General features: G+C 52.5%; 1 protein-coding gene across 2 annotated transcripts in view; it reads left to right on the top strand.

Annotated features, from left to right (window-relative positions):
- The window catches only part of DCP2 (decapping mRNA 2), a 44357-nt gene that overhangs the window by 21806 nt on the left and 2925 nt on the right, over positions 1-19626 (top strand). Inside the window, exons 7-12 of one of the 2 annotated variants that reach the window (XM_076057153.1) lie at positions 212-324; positions 8091-8183; positions 10887-10983; positions 11812-11868; positions 15481-15538; positions 18541-18634. In XM_076057153.1, coding sequence (XP_075913268.1) covers positions 212-324; positions 8091-8183; positions 10887-10983; positions 11812-11868; positions 15481-15538; positions 18541-18634 — 512 coding nt within the window. The remainder of the gene's footprint in view (positions 1-211; positions 325-8090; positions 8184-10886; positions 10984-11811; positions 11869-15480; positions 15539-18540; positions 18635-19626) is intronic. The other variant, XM_032979900.2, reaches the window with a different exon arrangement.

The following is a 19626-nucleotide window of genomic DNA, read 5'->3' on the forward strand; positions in this document are numbered from 1 at the left end:
TTACGTTTGTCGCAGATCTCATCTCGTGCGCTGTGGTGTCGCCACATCGTGTCACTCCCCTCCCTCCCCCTGCTATCCCCTCTCTCTCCCCATACACACGCACACTTGCACGCACACCGATACACGCACACACCGATACACACACTTACACACCGATACGCGCACACACACACACACGCACCGATATACGTGTTCGCACCAATACACGCAGAGCATCGAGTGGTTCCTCATCGAGGACCTCCCCTCGCACCGGAACGACGTGACGGCCAAGACTCGCACCGGCCTGGGCCCCAACAAGTTCTTCATGACCATCCCCTTCATAAAGTCGGTGCACACGCACACACACACGCACACACACACGCGCACACACACACGCAGCGCACACACACACACACGCAGCGCACACACGCACACACACACGCACACACACACACGCACACACACACGCAGCGCACACACACACACACGCAGCGCACACACGCACACACACACGCACACACACACACGCACACACACACACGCAGTGCACGCACACACACACACGCACACACACACGCAGTGCACACACACACACACGCACACACACACGCAGCGCACACACACACACACACGCACACACACACGCAGCGCACACACACACACACACGCAGCGCACACGCACGCACGCGCACACGCACGCACGCGCACACGCACGCGCACACGCACGCGCACACACACACGCAGCGCACGCACATGCGCACACACACACGCACACACACACACACGCAGTGCACACACACACACGCAGCGCACACACACACACGCAGCGCACACACACACGCAAGCACACACGCACACACACACGCAGCGCACACGCACACACACACGCAGCGCACACACACACAGAGCGCACACACACACACACACACGCAGCACACACACGCGCACGCACACACACACACACGCAGCGCACACACACACACGCAGCGCACATGCACGCACACGTAGCACACACATATAGCGCACACACAGCCCACACCCACATACGTGACACACACGTAACACACACAGCGCACACGCACGCACACGTAGTGCACACACAGCACGCACACACGCAGCGCACACACATGCACGCACACATGTAGCACACACACGCGTAGCACACACGCAGCACACACGCACACAAAGCGCACGCGCACACACATGTAGCGCACACACATGTAGCGCACACACATGTAGCGCACACACATGTAGCGCACACACATGTAGCGCACACACACGTAGCGCACACACACGTAGCGCACACACATGTAGCGCACACACACGTAGCGCACACACACGTAGCGCACACACATGTAGCGCACACACATGTAGCGCACACACACGTAGCGCACACACATGTAGCGCACACACATGTAGCGCACACACACGTAGCGCACACACACGTAGCGCACACACATGTAGCGCACACACACGTAGCGCACACGCACGTACACGCGAAGCACACATGCGTAGCACTCGCTCGTATATCATACACGTATAGCACGCATAGCACGCATGGACGCATAGCGTGCACACACATAGCACACACACACACATAGCACACACACACATATAGCACACACGCAAGTATAGCACACATGCACGTAGCGCACATGCGTATATAGTACATATGCATACATAGCACGCACGCATAGCACACACACGCACACACATGTAGCGCACACAGACAATACATATAGCACACGCGTAGCACACACGCGCACGCACACGCGTAGCACACTCACGTGTAGCGCACACGCACGCGTGGCGCACATGCACGTACCACACGCACATGCACGCAGCACACACACACACGCACACACCACACACATTGCACACACAAAACACATAGCACACACGCGTAGGGCACACGTAGTAGCACAGACGCACGCACAAGCGTAGCACACACACAGCGCAGCACACACACAGCGTAGCACACACACAAGCGTAGCACACACACAGCGTAGCACACACACAAGCGTAGCACACACACAGCGTAGCACACACACAGCGTAGCACACACACAGCGTAGCACACACACAGCGTAGCACACACACAGCGTAGCACACACACACAGCGTAGCACACACAGCGTAGCACACACACACAGCGTAGCACACACACAGCGTAGCACACACACAAGCGTAGCACACACACAGCGTAGCACACACACACAGCGTAGCACACACACAAGCGTAGCACACACACAGCGTAGCACACACACAGCGTAGCACACACACAAGCGTAGCACACACACAGCGTAGCACACACACAGCGTAGCACACACACAAGCGTAGCACACACGCAGCGTAGCACACACACAGCGTAGCACACACACAGCGCAGCACACACACAGCGTAGCACGCACACAGCGCAGCACACACACAGCGCAGCACACACACAGCGTAGCACACACACACAGCGTAGCACACACACAGCGCAGCACACACACAGCGCAGCACACACACAGCGTAGCACACACACAGCGTAGCACACACACAGCGTAGCACACACACAGCGTAGCACACACACAGCGTAGCACACACACAGCGTAGCACACACACAAGCGTAGCACACACACAGCGCAGCACACACACAGCGTAGCACACACACACAGCGCAGCACACACACAGCGTAGCACACACACAGCGTAGCACACACACAAGCGTAGCACACACACAGCGCAGCACACACACAGCGTAGCACACACACAGCGTAGCACACACACAAGCGTAGCACGCACACAGCGCAGCACACACACAGCGTAGCACACACACAGCGTAGCACACACACAGCATAGCACACACACAGCGTAGCACACACACAGCGCAGCACACACACAGCGCAGCACACACACAGCGCAGCACACACACACAGCGCAGCACACACACAGCGTAGCACACACACAGCGCAACACACACACAGCGTAGCACACACACAGCGTAGCACACACACAGCGTAGCACACACACAGCGCAGCACACACACAGCGTAGCACACACACAAGCGTAGCACACACACACAGCGCAACACACACACAAGCGTAGCACACACACAGCGTAGCACACACACAGCATAGCACACACACACAGCGTAGCACACACACAGCGTAGCACACACACAGCGCAGCACACACACAGCGTAGCACACACACACAGCGTAGCACACACACACAGCGCAGCACACACACAGCGTAGCACACACACAAGCGTAGCACACACACACAGCGCAACACACACACAGCGCAGCACACACACAGCGCAACACACACACAGCGTAGCACACACACACAGCGTAGCACACACACAGCGTAGCACACACACAGCGCAGCACACACACAGCGTAGCACACACACAGCGTAGCACACACACAGCGTAGCACACACACAGCGTAGCACACACACAGCGTAGCACACACACAGCGTAGCACACACACAAGCGTAGCACACACACAGCGCAGCACACACACAGCGTAGCACACACACACAGCGCAGCACACACACAGCGTAGCACACACACAGCGTAGCACACACACAAGCGTAGCACACACACAGCGCAGCACACACACAGCGTAGCACACACACAGCGTAGCACACACACAAGCGTAGCACACACACAGCGTAGCACACACACAGCGTAGCACACACACAAGCGTAGCACACACACAAGCGTAGCACACACACACAGCGTAGCACACACACAGCGCAGCACACACACAGCGTAGCACACACACAGCGTAGCACACACACACAGCGTAGCACACACACAGCGCAGCACACACACACAGCGCAGCACACACACAGCGTAGCACACACACAAGCGTAGCACACACACAAGCGTAGCACACACACAGCGCAGCACACACACAGCGTAGCACACACACAGCATAGCACACACACACAGCGTAGCACACACACAAGCGCAGCACACACACAGCGCAACACACACACACAGCGTAGCACACACACAGCGTAGCACACACACAGCGCAGCACACACAAGCGTAGCACACACACAAGCGTAGCACACACACACAGCGTAGCACACACACAGCGTAGCACACACACAGCGTAGCACACACACAAGCGTAGCACACACACAAGCGTAGCACACACACACAGCGCAGCACACGCGCTGGTGTTGACGGTGAGCAGGAACCGAACTCGGGGCTGATGGGTTCACAGCGCAGCGCGCGTGCCTGTGCTCGAAGCACCGCCACCGCTCCCCACCCACACACGCGCACACCTGTTGTCAACCCCTTGCAATGCAGGAGGTCGTGGGTTCGATCCCGAATCTGACGCCTGCCGCATATTTCGAGTTTGCGCGTCTCTCTCTCTCTCTCTCTGTCTCCCCGTGCTCACGTGGATTTTTTTCCTCCGGGCCCTCCGGTTTTTCCCAGAATCAACGACACAACGCATTTAGAGCATTTGGCTGCTATGAGTATCCACCAGATGACGAGCCCACTTCGTTGAGCTATCATTACGTGGGAGAGAGGTCGCCTCTGAAAATGAGTCAGACAGCTCAGTGGGGCCTTACCTGGTCACATAAACACAGTTTAGTGATGTGTCGCGTGTCTCGCCCGTGTCTCACTGTGTCCCCGTGTCTCCCCATGTCTCACTATGTGCCGTGTCTCCACCGTGTCTCCCCCGTGTCTCCCCCGTGTCTCCCCGTGTCTCACTGTGTCCCCGTGTCTCCCCATGTCTCACTATGTCCCGTGTATCTCCCTGTGTCGCCCGTTTCTCCCCCGTTTCTCCCCCGTTCCTCCCCCATGTCTCCCCGTGTCTCCCCCGTGTCTCCCCCGTGTCTCCCCCGTGTCTCCCCCGTGTTTCCCCGTGTCTCCCCCGTGTCTCCCCCGTGTCTCCCCCGTGTCTCCCCGTGTCTCCCCCGCGTCTCCCCGTGTCTCCCCCGCGTCTCCCCGTGTCTCCCCCGCGTCTCCCCCGTGTCTCTCCCGCGTCTCTCCCGTGTCTCCCCCAAGTCTGCCCCGTTTCTCCGCGTCTGCCACGCGTCTCCCCCCTTTCTCCTCGTGTCTCCCCTGTTTCTCCCTTGTTTCTCCCCTGTTTCTCCCCCATGTCTCCCCCGTGTCTCCCCCGTGTCTCCCCGTGTCTCCCGTGTCTCCCTGTGTCTCCTGTGTCTCCCCCGTGTCTCCCCCATGTCTCCCCCATGTCTCTCCGTGTCTCCCCCGTGTCTCTCCCGTGTCTCCCCGTGTCCCCCCCGTCCCCCCCCCGTGTCTCCCCCACGTCTGCCCCGTTTCTCCGCGTCTGCCACGCGTCTCCCCCGTTTCTCCCCGTGTCTCCCCCGTGTCTCCCCCGTGTCTCCCCGTGTCTCCCCCGTGTCTCTCCCGTGTCTCCCCGTGTCTCCCGTGTCTCCCTGTGTCTCCTGTGTCTCCCCTGTGTCTCCCCGTTTCTCCCCGTTTCTCCCCGTTTCTCCCCGTTTCTCCCCGTGTCTGTATCCGTGTCTCCCTGCGTCACCCCCCGTGATTCAAGGGGCCCTTACCTGGCTGTGTCTGTTTTTGTGGTTGGGTGAATTTTGGCTGCGAGGCCGGGGCTGACCCTGTCGATGGGAATTTACAGCAGGGCAACGATAAACGGTAACTCAGCGATGATTATCGTCACAACCTTGATTCCTTGCAAAAGGTATCTAATTTGGTGTTTGAACATCCTCACAAAACTCCGGTTTTATTATTGCCAGAAAGGGTAATGAAACCCATTATTATCTTTCATACTTTGACACTGGCAAAAAATATCCCGCGACACACATGTGTCTTCAGGTGGAAGAGTCACAGCAGAATATCTGCTGTGACTGTTCCACCTGAAGACGGAAGCTTGTGTTGCCTCCGAAACGTCGTGATTTAATTGTTCTATTTTATTTTATTTTACCTACGTGACTTTACCGAAAAAAACGAAAAGTATGAATCCTTGCAGTCAAGAAAGCTTAAAATCTAGAACGTATGTGTCTATTCATAATAAAGGTTTTTGGGTTAGATCGCGTTATTTATAAATGTGTCGTAACCCTCCACCACCCGACACGGCCAAACAGTAAAAAATGTATATTCTTAGTTCTTTCGGTAAAGTCACGTTGAAGGGAAACAACAAAATAATAAAATATATATAAAACAATAAAAAATTCTCACGACGTTTCGACCATAACACAAAACCGACACACCTGAAGACGACCGTTTGTGTTACGGTCGAAACGGCGTGAGAATTTTTATTGTTTTATATATATTTTATTATTTTGTTGTTTCCCTTCAACGTGACTTTACCAAAAGAACTAAGAATATGAATTACTGCAGTCACGAAAGCTTTAAATCAAAAGTAAAAAATGTGTCACGTTTACAAAGGACAAAGTAATTCACTACTTTATCCCACCGGTGCGTTGAAGAGTGAATCAACATCATTTACAATTTGAGTACTGTGACGTTTCGCTGGTAATTACATCCAGCATCATCGGGCAATTTGCCAGAATGGTGAGGGGCTCTCCCCTTGCTCCCGGTCTTAAATAACCCAAAAACCTTTATTATCAATAATATTGGTGGCGAAAGCCTGCGTGTTAAACTGTACGTGTCGATCTATGCACGTTGAACTTCTTTCGCGCCGTACGGAGGCAGCCGCCGTCGATCAACTCGGCGGAGCCGTTCGGCTGCGCGAGCATCGAGCTCTCACCTTCACCTTCAGGATCTCGTTGAACTCATTCTGGGTTTGTTGAATGAAATATCTCTGCTGCCGCTGCTTCGACATCGGCTTGGGTTCCCACTGCCGCCTGAGAGACGTGGAGACACAATAAGACAACAGAGGCAAAGATTACCCTCCCCCCCCTCCCACCCCGCTCCGTATAGCCTGTAACAAGCTGTTGAGGCGAGTGCTGTTAGTAGTGAGGAGCAGCAGCAGCAGCAGCGCCTATGAAGGCCGGCACTGTGGTGCATGAGGGGGTGGGTGGGCGAGTGGCCAGTAACCACACCCGGCCGCCTTTGTCTCCTCTAGTGACGATGTTTACTACACACCACCGTACCAGGTCATAGTTTAAGGCTGAGCCGACCTAGGGGAGGCCCAGAACCGCTTCAGATAATCGTTATCACCGGTGTTGGCCGTGAGCGGGAATCGAACTCGGGTTGCCGGGTTCGTAGCGCGGCGTAGCGCTAACCGCTACACTACAGCTCCCCGCACAGACACACACACACACACGCGCCGCCATTCATGATTGATCGAGTGGCGGTGATCTCACCACAAGGTCTGAACTTTGGCTCATAATGTGCCAGAGACACCACCGCCTAACTCCAGACCATAGATTGATGGCCATGATAAGCACCAACTTTTCGTTGAGCTATCGTTTGCAATGGCCAGGTCACTAAATAGCTAAGTGGGATTTAAACCTGGCAAGAAATAAACAAAGTTGAATTGTTTTTGTATATTTTAGTTGTAGGTGATTTATATTCTTGGTTCTTTCGGTAAAGTCACGTGGAAGGGAAACAATAAAATAATAAAAATATAAAACAATAAAATTCTCACCACGTTTCGACTGCAACACAAGAAGCAACCATCATCAGGTGTGAAAACCACAGCAAGAAAATTTGAAAAAAGTGGCGTTTTTTTTTACGTTAGCACCACGGAGAGCGATTTGGCAGTTATTCAGATGGACGAGTCCATCTATGTTTGGAAAAGAGGAGGGGGGAGACGAAAATAATGGATGCGGTGTGGGTATGCGTAACATGGTGTGCGTGCGTGCGTGTCAATGGTTGGTTGGTAGTGTAGCGGTTAGCACGCTTCGCTACGAACCCAGCGACCCAAGTTTCGACTCCCGCTCATGGTCACCAACAGCAGTGACGATTATTTGAACTGGTCCTGGGCCTCCCCCCCCCCCCACCTAGGTCGACTCAGCCTCAATTGAGTAGCTGGTGCTGTGTGTAAGCATCACCGCTGGGGAGACAAAGGCGGTCGGGCGTGGTGCTGGCCATCCACCTCCTCGCGTACCGTTTTGGTCTTCATAGGTGCTCGTGAACAGCACTTGCCCCGATCGTCTTGTTATGGCGATACGGTGGGATATTTGTGCGTGTGTGTGTGTGCACGTGCTCCCCAGGCATCTGCGAGAATGGATCGGTTCTCACTCTCCATCTCCGGCAGACAGCGGTTGGGTCAAGCAGCCCTCACACAGCAGCAGCAGCAGCACCACGTGAGTACACACAGCAGCAGCACCACGTGGGTACACACATCAGCAGCACCACGTGGGTACACACATCAGCAGCACCACGTGGGTACACACAGCAACACCACGTGAGTACACACAGCAGCGCCACGTGGGTACACACAGCAGCAGCACCACGTGGGTACACACAGCAGCACCACGTGGGTACACACAGCAGCAGCACCACGTGGGTACACACAGCAGCACCACGTGGGTACACACATCAGCGGCACCACGTGGGTACACACAGCAGCACCACGTGGGTACACACAGCAACACCACGTGGGTACACACACAGCAGCACCACGTGGGTACACACATCAGCAGCACCACGTGGGTACACACAGCAACACCACGTGGGTACACACAGCAGCAGCACCACGTGGGTACACACAGCACCACGTGGGTACACACAGCAGCAGCACCACGTGGGTACACACAGCAGCACCACGTGGGTACACACATCAGCGGCACCACGTGGGTACACACAGCAGCACCACGTGGGTACACACAGCAACACCACGTGGGTACACACACAGCAGCACCACGTGGGTACACACACAGCAACACCACGTGAGTACACACAGCAGCAGCACCACGTGGGCACACACAGCAGCAGCACCACGTGGGTACACACATCAGCAGCACCACGTGGGTACACACAGCAACACCACGTGAGTACACACAGCAGCACCACGTGGGTACACACAGCAGCAGCACCACGTGGGTACACACAGCAGCACCACGTGGGTACACACAGCAGCAGCACCACGTGGGTACACACAGCAGCACCACGTGGGTACACACATCAGCGGCACCACGTGGGTACACACAGCAGCACCACGTGGGTACACACGGCAACACCACGTGGGTACACACACAGCAGCACCACGTGGGTACACACACAGCAACACCACGTGAGTACACACAGCAGCAGCACCACGTGGGTACACACAGCAACACCACGTGGGTACACACAGCAGCACCACGTGGGTACACACAGCAGCACCACGTGGGTACACACAGCAGCGGCGGAATCATGGCATTCAGAATGCTGTATTTATACTGCAGGAGGAGGAATCCGATGAGCTATAAAGCTCTTTGCTCACAGATGTCCAGTAGGGGATCACGGGGTCAGGACGTTACCACAACAACAAACGCAATGCTCACAATCACAATAGGAGTGCAAAGTATAGGAAACGTAAACAAATCACCTTCAACTAAAATATACAAATACAATTAAACTTTTGATTTAAAGCTTTCGTGACTGCAGTAATTCATATTCTTAGTTTTTTCGGTAAAGTCACGTTGAAGGGAAACAACAAAATAATGAAGTATATATATAAAACAATAAAAAATTCTCACGACGTTTCGACCATAACTCAAACGGTCGTCTTCAGGTGTGTTGGTTTGCATAAATTAATTTTTAAACGGCGCATTTATTTATTTATAAAAACGTTAGCGCCACGCGCAACGATTTGGCAGTTTATTTAGGACTAGTCCATCTATATTCTGAAAAGAGGAGGGGGGAGACGAAATTTTTTATAATGTATGCTGTCTGAAAGTCACTGTGAGCGTGAACAATCAATTAAGACCTGAAATGGTTTATCAAATCTTTCCAATGATTGCTAAGATATAATCCATCTTCTCGGTTGAAATTGTCTCTGTGCTTGTATATGTGGATAGCCTCATGAACGAATCTCTCATGGAAGCCATCTGGCTTCCATTTCAGGTCTTAATTGATTGTTCACGCTTACAGTGGCTTTCAGACAGCATACATTATAAAAAATTTCGTCTCCCCCCTCCTCTTTTCAGAATATAGATGGACTAGTCCTAAATAAACTGCCAAATCGTTGCGCATGGCGCTAAGGTTTTTATAAATAAATAAATGTGCCGTTTAAAAATAAATTTATGCAAACCAACACACCTGAAGACGACCGTTTGAGTTATGGTCGAAACGTCGTGAGAATTTTTTTATTGTTTTATATATTTTTTTATTATTTTGTTGTTTCCCTTCAACTTGACTTTACCGAAAAAACTAAGAATACAATTAAACTGTTTATTTCTTGCCAGGTTTAAATCCCACTTAGCTATTTAGTGACCTGGCCATCACAAACGATAGCTCAACGAAAGTTGGTGCTTATCATGGCCATCAATCTATGGTCTGGAGTTAGGCGGTGGGGTCTCTGGCGCATTATGAGCCAAAGTTCAGACCTTGTGGTGAGATCACCGCCACTCGGTCAATCATGAATGGCGGCGCGTGTGTGTGTGTGTGTGTCTGTGCGGGGAGCTGTAGTGTAGCGGTTAGCGCTACGCCGCGCTACGAACCCGGCAACACGAATTCGATTCCCGCTCACGGCCAACACCGGTGATAACGATTATCTGAAGCGGTTCTGGGCCTCCCCTAGGTCGGCTCAGCCTTAAACTATGACCTGTGTACAGTGGTGTGTAGTAAGCATCGTCACTAGAGGAGACAAAGGCGGCCGGGTGTGGTTACTGGCCACTCGCCCACCCACCCCCTCATGCACCACAGTGCCGGCCTTCATAGGCGCTGCTGCTGCTGCTGCTGCTGCTCCTCACTACTAACAGCACTCGCCTCAACAGCTTGTTACAGGCTATACGGCGCGGGGTGGGAGGGGGGGGAGGGTAATCTTTGTCTCTCTTGTCTTATTGTGTCTCCACGTCTCTCAGGCGGCAGTGGGAACCCAAGCTGATGTCGAAGCAGCGGCAGCAGAGATATTTCATTCAACAAACCCAGAATGAGTTCAACGAGATCCTGAAGGTGAAGGTGAGAGCTCGATGCTCGCGCAGCCGAACGGCTCCGCCGAGTTGATCGACGGCGGCTGCCTCCGTACGGCGCGAAAGAAGTTCAACGTGCATAGATCGACACGTACAGTTTAACACGCAGGCTTTCGCCACCAATATTATTGATAATAAAGGTTTTTGGGTTATTTAAGACCGGGAGCAAGGGGAGAGCCCCTCACCATTCTGGCAAATTTCCCGATGAAGCTGGATGTAATTACCAGCGAAACGTCACAGTACTCAAATTGTAAATGATGTTGATTCACTCTTCAACGCACCGGTGGGATAAAGTAGTGAATTACTTTGTCCTTTGTAAACGTGACACATTTTTTACTGTTTGGCCGTGTCGGGTGGTGGAGGGTTACGACACATTTATAAATAACGCGATCTAACCCAAAAACCTTTATTATGAATAGACACATACGTTCTAGATTTTAAGCTTTCTTGACTGCAAGGATTAATAATTTATGTTTTTTTCGGTAAAGTCACGTAGGTAAAATAAAATAGAACAATTAAATCACGACGTTTCGGTGGCAACACAAGCTTCCGTCTTCAGGTGGAACAGTCACAGCAGATATTCTGCTGTGACTGTTCCACCTGAAGACACATGCGTGTCGCGGGATATTTTTTGCCAGTGTCAAAGTATGAAAGATAATAATGGGTTTCATTACCCTTTCTGGCAATAATAAAACAGGAGTTTTGTGAGGATGTTCAAACACCAAATTAGATACCTTTTGCAAGGAATCAAGGTTGTGACGATAATCATCGCTGAGTTACCGTTTATCGTTGCCCTGCTGTAAATTCTCATCGACAGGGTCAGCCCCGGCCTCGCAACCAAAATTCACCCATCCACAAAAAGAGACACAGCCAGGTAAGGGCCCCTTGAATCACGGGGGGTGACGCAGGGAGACACGGATACAGACACGGGGAGACACGGGGAGACACGGCGAGACACGGGAGAGACACAGGAAGACACGGGGGAGACACGGGGGAGACACGGGGAGAAACGGGGAGACACGGGGGAGACACGGGGGAGACACGGGGAGAAACGGGGGAGACACGGGGGAGACACGGCGAGACACGGGGAGACACGGCGAGACACGGGGGAGACACGGGGAGAAACGGGGAGACACGGGGAGACACGGGGGAAACACGGGGGAGACACGGGGAGACACGGGGGAGACACGGGGGAGACACGGGGAGACACGGGGGAGACACGGGGGAGACACGGGGAGACACGGGGGAAACACGGGGGAGACACGGGGAGACACGGGGAGACACGGGGGAGACACGGGGAGACACGGGGAAACACGGGGGAGACACGGGGAGACACGGGGGAGACACGGGGGAGACACGGGGAGACACAGGGGAGCAATGGGGGAGACATGGGGGAGACACGGGGAGACACGGGGTGAAACGGGGAGACACGGGGAGACACGGGGGAGACACGGGGAGACACGGGGGAGACACGGGGGAGACACGGGGAGACACGGGGGAGCAATGGGGGAGACACGGGGAGACACGGGGTGAAACGGGGAGACACGGGGGAGACACGGGGGAGACACTGGGGAGACACGGGGGAGACACGGGGAGACACAGGGGAGCAATGGGGGAGACACGGGGGAGACACGGGGAGACACGGGGAGACACGGGGTAGACACGGGGGAGAAACGGGCGACACAGTGAGACACGGGCGAGACACGGGACACATCACAAAACTGTGTTTATTTGACCAGGTAAGGCCCCACTGAGCTGTCTGGCTCGTTTTCAGAGGCGACCTCTCTCTCACGTAATGATAGCTCAACGAAGTGGGCTTGTCAGCTGGTGGATATTCATAGCAGCCAAACGCTCTAAATGCGTTGTGTCGTTGATTCTAAACGTTGAGGGCCCAGAGAAAAAAATCCACGTTTCAGTTTCATTGATTTGGTATAGCCCTGTGAGCCATTCGGCTCTTGAATCGGGTGCAACCGCAACAAACAAAAACATGAACAAGAAAACATCTTTAAGTGACTGTGACTGTGCAAACAGAAAATCCAGGAAAAAATCCACGTGAGCACGGAGAAAGAGAGAGAGAGACGCAAACTCGAAATATGCTGCAGGCGTCAGATTTGGGATCGAACCCAGGACCTCCTGCGTACCTGGCGAGGGAGTAAAACATATCCTAGCCACGGCGCTGCCACTGCACAGTCGTAGCTCCCGCACGAAGACGGAGGACGACTCGGAGGCGTGAGGTGGATTAGAAAACATGGACACGTGGATCAGGAACTCGTGGATCAGGAACACGTGGATCAGGAACACGTGGATCAGGAACACGTGGATCAGGAACACGTGGATCAGGAACACGTGGATCAGGAACACGTGGATCAGGAACACGTGGATCAGGAACACGTGGATCAGGAACACGTGGATCAGGAACACGTGGATCAGGAACACGTGGAATAGGAACACGTGGATCAGGAACACGTGGATCTGGAACACGTGGATCAGGAACACGTGGATCAGGAACACGTGGATCAGAAACATGTGGATCAGACAAACGTTGATCAGGAACACTTGGACTATGAACATATTGATCAGTAAAACATTGATCAGGAACATGTGGATCTGGAACACATTGATCTGGAACACATTGATCAGGAACACGTGGATCTGGAACACATTGATCAGGAACACGTGGATAAGGGACACGTGGATAAGGAACACATTGATCAGGAAGACGTGGATAAGGGACACGTGGATAAGGAACACAGACACGTGGATCAGGAACACGTGGATCAGGAACACGTTGACCAGGAACACTTGGAATATGAACACGTTGATCAGGAACACGTGGATCAGGAACACATGGATCAGGAACACATTGATCAGGAAGACGTGGATAAGGGACACGTGGATAACGAACACAGACACGTGGATCAGGAACACGTGGATCAGGAACACGTTGACCAGGAACACTTGGAATATGAACACGTTGATCAGGAACACGTGGATCAGGAACACGTGGATAAGGGACACGTGGATAACGAACACAGACACGTGGATCAGGAACACGTTGATCAGGAACACGTTGATCAGGAACATGTGGATCAGGAACACATTGATCAGGAACACGTGGATAAGGGACACGTGGATAAGGGACACGTGGATAAGGAACACGTTGATCAGGAACACGTGGATCAGGAACACGTTGATCAGGAACACGTGGATCAGGAACACGTGGATCAGGAACATGTGCATAAGGAACGGGTACACGGGGCCCGCTCTCGAGACAGTGGCGGCCGGGGGAGGGGAACACGTCCATGAGGGACGGACGGCTAGAGGGAGAGGGAGCGATGGAATCCGTCTCGCACGCCATGGCATAGATGGATTGTCAAGTCACACAGATTGGTGATGGCCTTGGGCAGCCTTCATCCAGCAGTGGATAGATTATGGCTGACGATGATTGTGAAGTGATGTTGACGTTCTCTCTCTGTGTGTGTTGTATCGTTGATGTTGACGTTCTGTGTGTGTGTGTTGTATCATTGATGTTGACGTTCTGTGTGTGTGTGTGTTGTATCGTTGATGTTGACGTTCTCTGTGTGTGTGTGTTGTATCATTGATGTTGACGTTCTGTGTGTGTGTGTGTGTTGTATCGTTGATGTTGACGTTCTCTCTCTGTGTTGTATCGTTGATGTTGACGTTCTCTCTCTGTGTGTGTTGTATCATTGATGTTGACGTTCTCTCTCTCCGTGTGTTGTATCGTTGATGTTGACGTTCTCTCTCTGTGTTGTATCGTTGATGTTGATGTTCTCTCTGTGTGTCTGTTGCATCGTTTATGTTGACCTTCTCTCTCTCTCTGTGTTGTATCGTTGATGTTGACGTTCTCTGTGTGTGTGTTGTATCGTTGATGTTGACGTTCTGTCTGTGTGTGTTGTATCGTTGATGTTGATGTTCTCTGTCTGTGTGTGTTGTATCGTTGATGTTGACGTTCTCTGTGTGTGTTGTATCGTTGATGTTGACATTCTCTGTCTGTGTGTGTTGTATCGTTGATGTTGACGTTCTCTCTGTGTGTGTGTTGTTTTGTTGATGTTGACGTTCTCTCTGTGTGTGTTGTATCGTTGATGTTGACGTTCTCTCTCTGTGTTGTATCGTTGATGTTGACGTTCTCTCTGTGTGTGTTGTATCGTTGATATTGATGTTCTCTGTCTGTGTGTGTTGTATCGTTGATGTTGACGTTCTCTCTGTGTGTCTGTTGTATCGTTGATGTTGACGTTCTCTCTCTGTGTGTGTTGTTTCGTTGATGTTGACGTTCTCTCTGTGTGTGTTGTATCGTTGATATTGATGTTCTCTGTCTGTGTGTGTTGTATCGTTGATGTTGACATTCTCTCTCTGTGTGTTGTATCGTTGATGTTCTCTGTGTGTGTTATATTTTTGATGTAGACGTTCTCTGTGTGTGTGTGTTATATCGTTGATGTCGATGGTTCATTGCTCTGCTCTTGCTTAGGTTCCTCCGAGGCTTCAGGCGAAGAATTCTTCTACCGTCGCAGCCGCCTCCAGCGTTGGTGAGCCGGACATTAACGACAGCCGACCCTCGATGATTATTCGGGCTAATGACGGGGAGGACGGCCGCGGATAATTAAAAATTGCGGATAATCCAAAAATGTAACCATTTTCCGCGGACCTCTTTGCCAAAAGACAAATAGAGGTACGCATTATTTCCCCTCTTTCTGGTTTCCGAACAACAACACTTCGTTTTTCTACTGTTCATCCTACTACACGTGTGTGTGTGTCCATCCTACTACACACATGTGTGTGTCCATCCTACTACACACATGTGTGTATCCATCCTACTACACACGTGTCCATCCTACTACACACGTGTGTGTGTCCATCCTACTACACACATGTGTGTGTCCATCCTACTACACACATGTGTCCATCCTACTACACACGTGTGTGTGTGCATCCTACTACACACGCGTGTGTGTTCATCTTACTACACGCATGTGTCCATCCTACACACGCGTGTGCGTCCATCCTACTACACACGCGTGTGTGTTCATCCTACTACACGCATGTGTCCATCCTACACATGCGTGTGCGTCCATCCTACTACACACGCGTGTGTGTTCATCCTACTACACGCATGTGTCCATCCTACACACGCGTGTGCGTCCATCCTACTACACACGCGTGTGTGTTCATCTTACTACACGCATGTGTCCATCCTACACACGCGTGTGCATCCATCCTACTACACATGCGTGTGTGTTCATCCTACTACACGCGTGTGTGTCCATCCTACTACACACGTGTGTGTGTCCATCCTACTACACACGCGTGTGTGTTCATCCTACTACACGCATGTGTCCATCCTACACACGCGTGTGTGTACATCCTACTACACACGCGTGTGTATCCATCTGGATCTCTGTGGTATTCAGGAGGTCCGGTGGACCGGCTCTGGCTCCTGCCACCATGAGGGGTGGGTGGACAGTCCTCTACTGTGGGCAGGAGACTGCCAAACAACAGGGAGTGGCTCTTCTTCTGAACAAAAGAATGAAGGGGGAGTGGGAACGTGGCGGTGAGGTGTGGGAAGCTGTAAGCCCCAGGCTACTTTGGGCTCGCCTTCCCATCAACCGGAGGCGAGGAGTGGTGGTCGTGGTTGTTTATGCCTCCACCGAAGACGAACATCCGTGGAGGGATGCAGGCAAAGCCGATGAGTCAGATGCCTTCTATGACCACCTGTCACAGGTGCTGGCTAAAGTGGCCCCTCGGGATAGTCATCTTGTTGGATGACTTCAATGCCCGAGTTGGTCATGATGCTGGCACCTGGTTTGGAGTGACTGGAAGGCATGGGCCAGATCAGCTCAATAACAATGGTAGGAGGCTGCTAGAGACGTTTGTGCAGCCCATGAGCTTGTAATTACCAATACGCTCTTCCAGCATCAGCGCGTACACACAACATCACAGATGCACGCCGGGACAAAGCAAGAACATCTGCCGGAATACATAGTGACGGATCAGCGGATGCGGGCCCATGTCCTTGACACCAGCACCCACCATGGAGCTGACCTGCCTACTGACCGTCGGCTTGTCATATGTAAGATGCGCCTTCCATTCTTCCGCTCCGGTGGTGGGTGTCCATCTAGGATGCCATTCAAACCCACAGTGGCCTGGTCTCAGCTAGCTGATAAAAGTTGTCATCGCTTGCAGCTGGGATTGGCATTGCCCCCCACTCCTGATGCCAAGGGGAAATGGGCGAAGTTTAGGACTGTGGCTCATGCAGCTGCAATGGTTGCTTTGGGTACATGGTCCAGGCCTCCCTCGAGACGCTGGCTGACAGAGGAGGTGTTCAGGTTGGCTGAGAAAAAGTTACAGGCCCACTCTCATCGGCTACAGCATCCCACGTCGGAGAATGAGAAGGCTTAACGCAGCCTTCGTTCAGAGGTTGGGAGAGCCGTGAGGCGCTGCAAGGATGAGAGTTGGTCGCGGGTTTCTGAGGAGATGGAGTCTGCCTCATTAGCCCACGATCACAAATCACTTTAAAACTCCCTCAATAAAGTTACTTGCAGCACCACACCTATCACCATCATTAGGGGGAAGAAAGGTGATCTGATCTCCAACCCCCAGGAACAGGTTTGCAGATTTGCTGAGCATTTCTGTGAGGTCTTGGAGGAGGGGAAATTCCTCAGCCTGGAAAACATCATGGGAAAAATTGGAGATGACCCTGCTGAGGCTGCCATGCCTTAAATAATGGAAAAAGTAGTCACCCCCTGTGAGTGGCTGGCTGAAGTGCCATCTGTTGAAGAAGTACAGAAGGCAATCCAGAGTCTTAGATCAGGAAAACCGCCGGGCAGAGATGATCTCCCAAGAAAAATGCTGAGGGAGGGTGTCATTTCTGCTCATAATAATAGTCTGGACCACTGGATGGTTTCCACAGGATTGGAAGGATGCCCTGGTGATCCCCCTCTTTAAGAAGGGGGGACTGTACAGACTGTACCAACTACAGGGGCATCTCACTTCTCAGTGTGCCAGGAAAGGTCCTGGCAAGGATTATTAACATCGCCTTGCCAGGCACGCTGAGGAGAGGCTTGCGGAGCCCAATGTGGTTTCAGGCCAGGGCGGTCCTGCACAGATGCCATATGTTCTGTCCGTCTGCTACAGCGGAGGTGTAGGGACTTCCAACAGGAACGACACCTCTGCTTCATTGACCTGGTCAAGGCCTATGATACCATCTGTCGGCCTAAGCTCTGGGTTGTTCTTTGTGTTTTCGGAGTCCCTGACTCTATGCTCACAATCATTAAGGGCCTTCATGATGGTGAGCGAGCCCGGGTAAAACTACGTGGCAGGAAGTCGGAGTCATTTCCTGCTCACCTTGGGGTGTGACAGGGATGTCCTCTGGCTCCCACATTATTTGACCTCTATTTTGACCATGTAGTTCATGAAGCCTTTGATGGTTGTACTGGAGGAATTTCAATTATGTACAAATACAATAGGAGGGATGGCTCCATATTGGTCAAACATGTTATGTTTGCTGATCTGTTTATTGCTGCTCACTCAGAGGAGGAGTTGGAGGCACTGTTGCTGAACCTGGAGCTTGACACTAAGAGGTGTGGCCTTCCCATCAGCCTCACGAAAACTAAGCATCTGCCTGGGTATTTTGTGCCATCAAACACTCCACCACCACCACCACTCCCAATTGGTGATGGGGCAGTTGTGGAGAGAGTGGAGAGTTTTCTATACCTGTGCAGTGTGCTCATGTCTGGCGCTGGTTTGACAGCATAGGTCTCACTCTGAATCAGCCCAGAAGCATTCTATAGGGTGTTTAAAAAAGATGGACCCAATTTCAGAGCAGTACTGCTTGGAAATCAGGTCCATCTTTTTAAAAACCCTGGTATTTTCATCGGTTGCGTAATGCTGTGGAAACTAACCTGGCTTGTTGCTTCACACGAAGCTTCAGGTCTTCTCGGCCACGGTCATGCCCCCTCCCTTGTCTATACTTGCAAAACATGGACCCCCCCTAATTGAATCGTCTTCGCCAGTTAGAAAAATCTAGGCTAGCCTGCCTACGATTCATCCTGGGTTAAACCAGCCTGGATTGTGTGAGGAGCTCTCAAATCCTTGAAAGTCTCATTGGTGAGCTGCTCCGGCAGGCAAGGCTGCATTGGCTGGGTTATGCAGCCCGCATACCCGGCCACTACATGCCTAAACAGCTTTTGTTCGGCCGGATAGAGGGCGCTAAATGGGCGTGGCACAGGCAAGAGAAGAGATGGAATTATGTGGTACAGGAGGATGTGGAGCTGAGTGGACTTGCCGATGAATGGTACCAGCGGTGTCAAGATCGGCCTCTGTCGAGGAGGCTCGTGAAGGAAGGCTACTGGGCAGTTGGAGGCAGTCGCCCTCCAGCAACAACGGAGAGTAGAGGAACGACGCTCACAACAATGAGCGGAGCGCCGGGTGGCTAAAGCTCAGCAAGTTGGCACGTTAGGGGGCACAGGTGGTGCATCAGCCAGTCATCTCTGTCAGGCGGCCTGGTTCTCTGCTGTGATCTCCTGCCGGCGGGCGTTCGACACTTCACGTGGCCTCAAGGTGCACATGCCCTGGCACAAGCGCCGTGGTGACGTCACCGCCACTTAGTGGCGAATGG

This window comes from Petromyzon marinus, chromosome 79 (assembly GCF_048934315.1).
Source record: "Petromyzon marinus isolate PM22_M1 ecotype Great Lakes invasive population chromosome 79, UKy_Petmar_22M1.pri1.0, whole genome shotgun sequence".
Taxonomy (NCBI): Eukaryota; Metazoa; Chordata; class Hyperoartia; order Petromyzontiformes; family Petromyzontidae; genus Petromyzon; species Petromyzon marinus.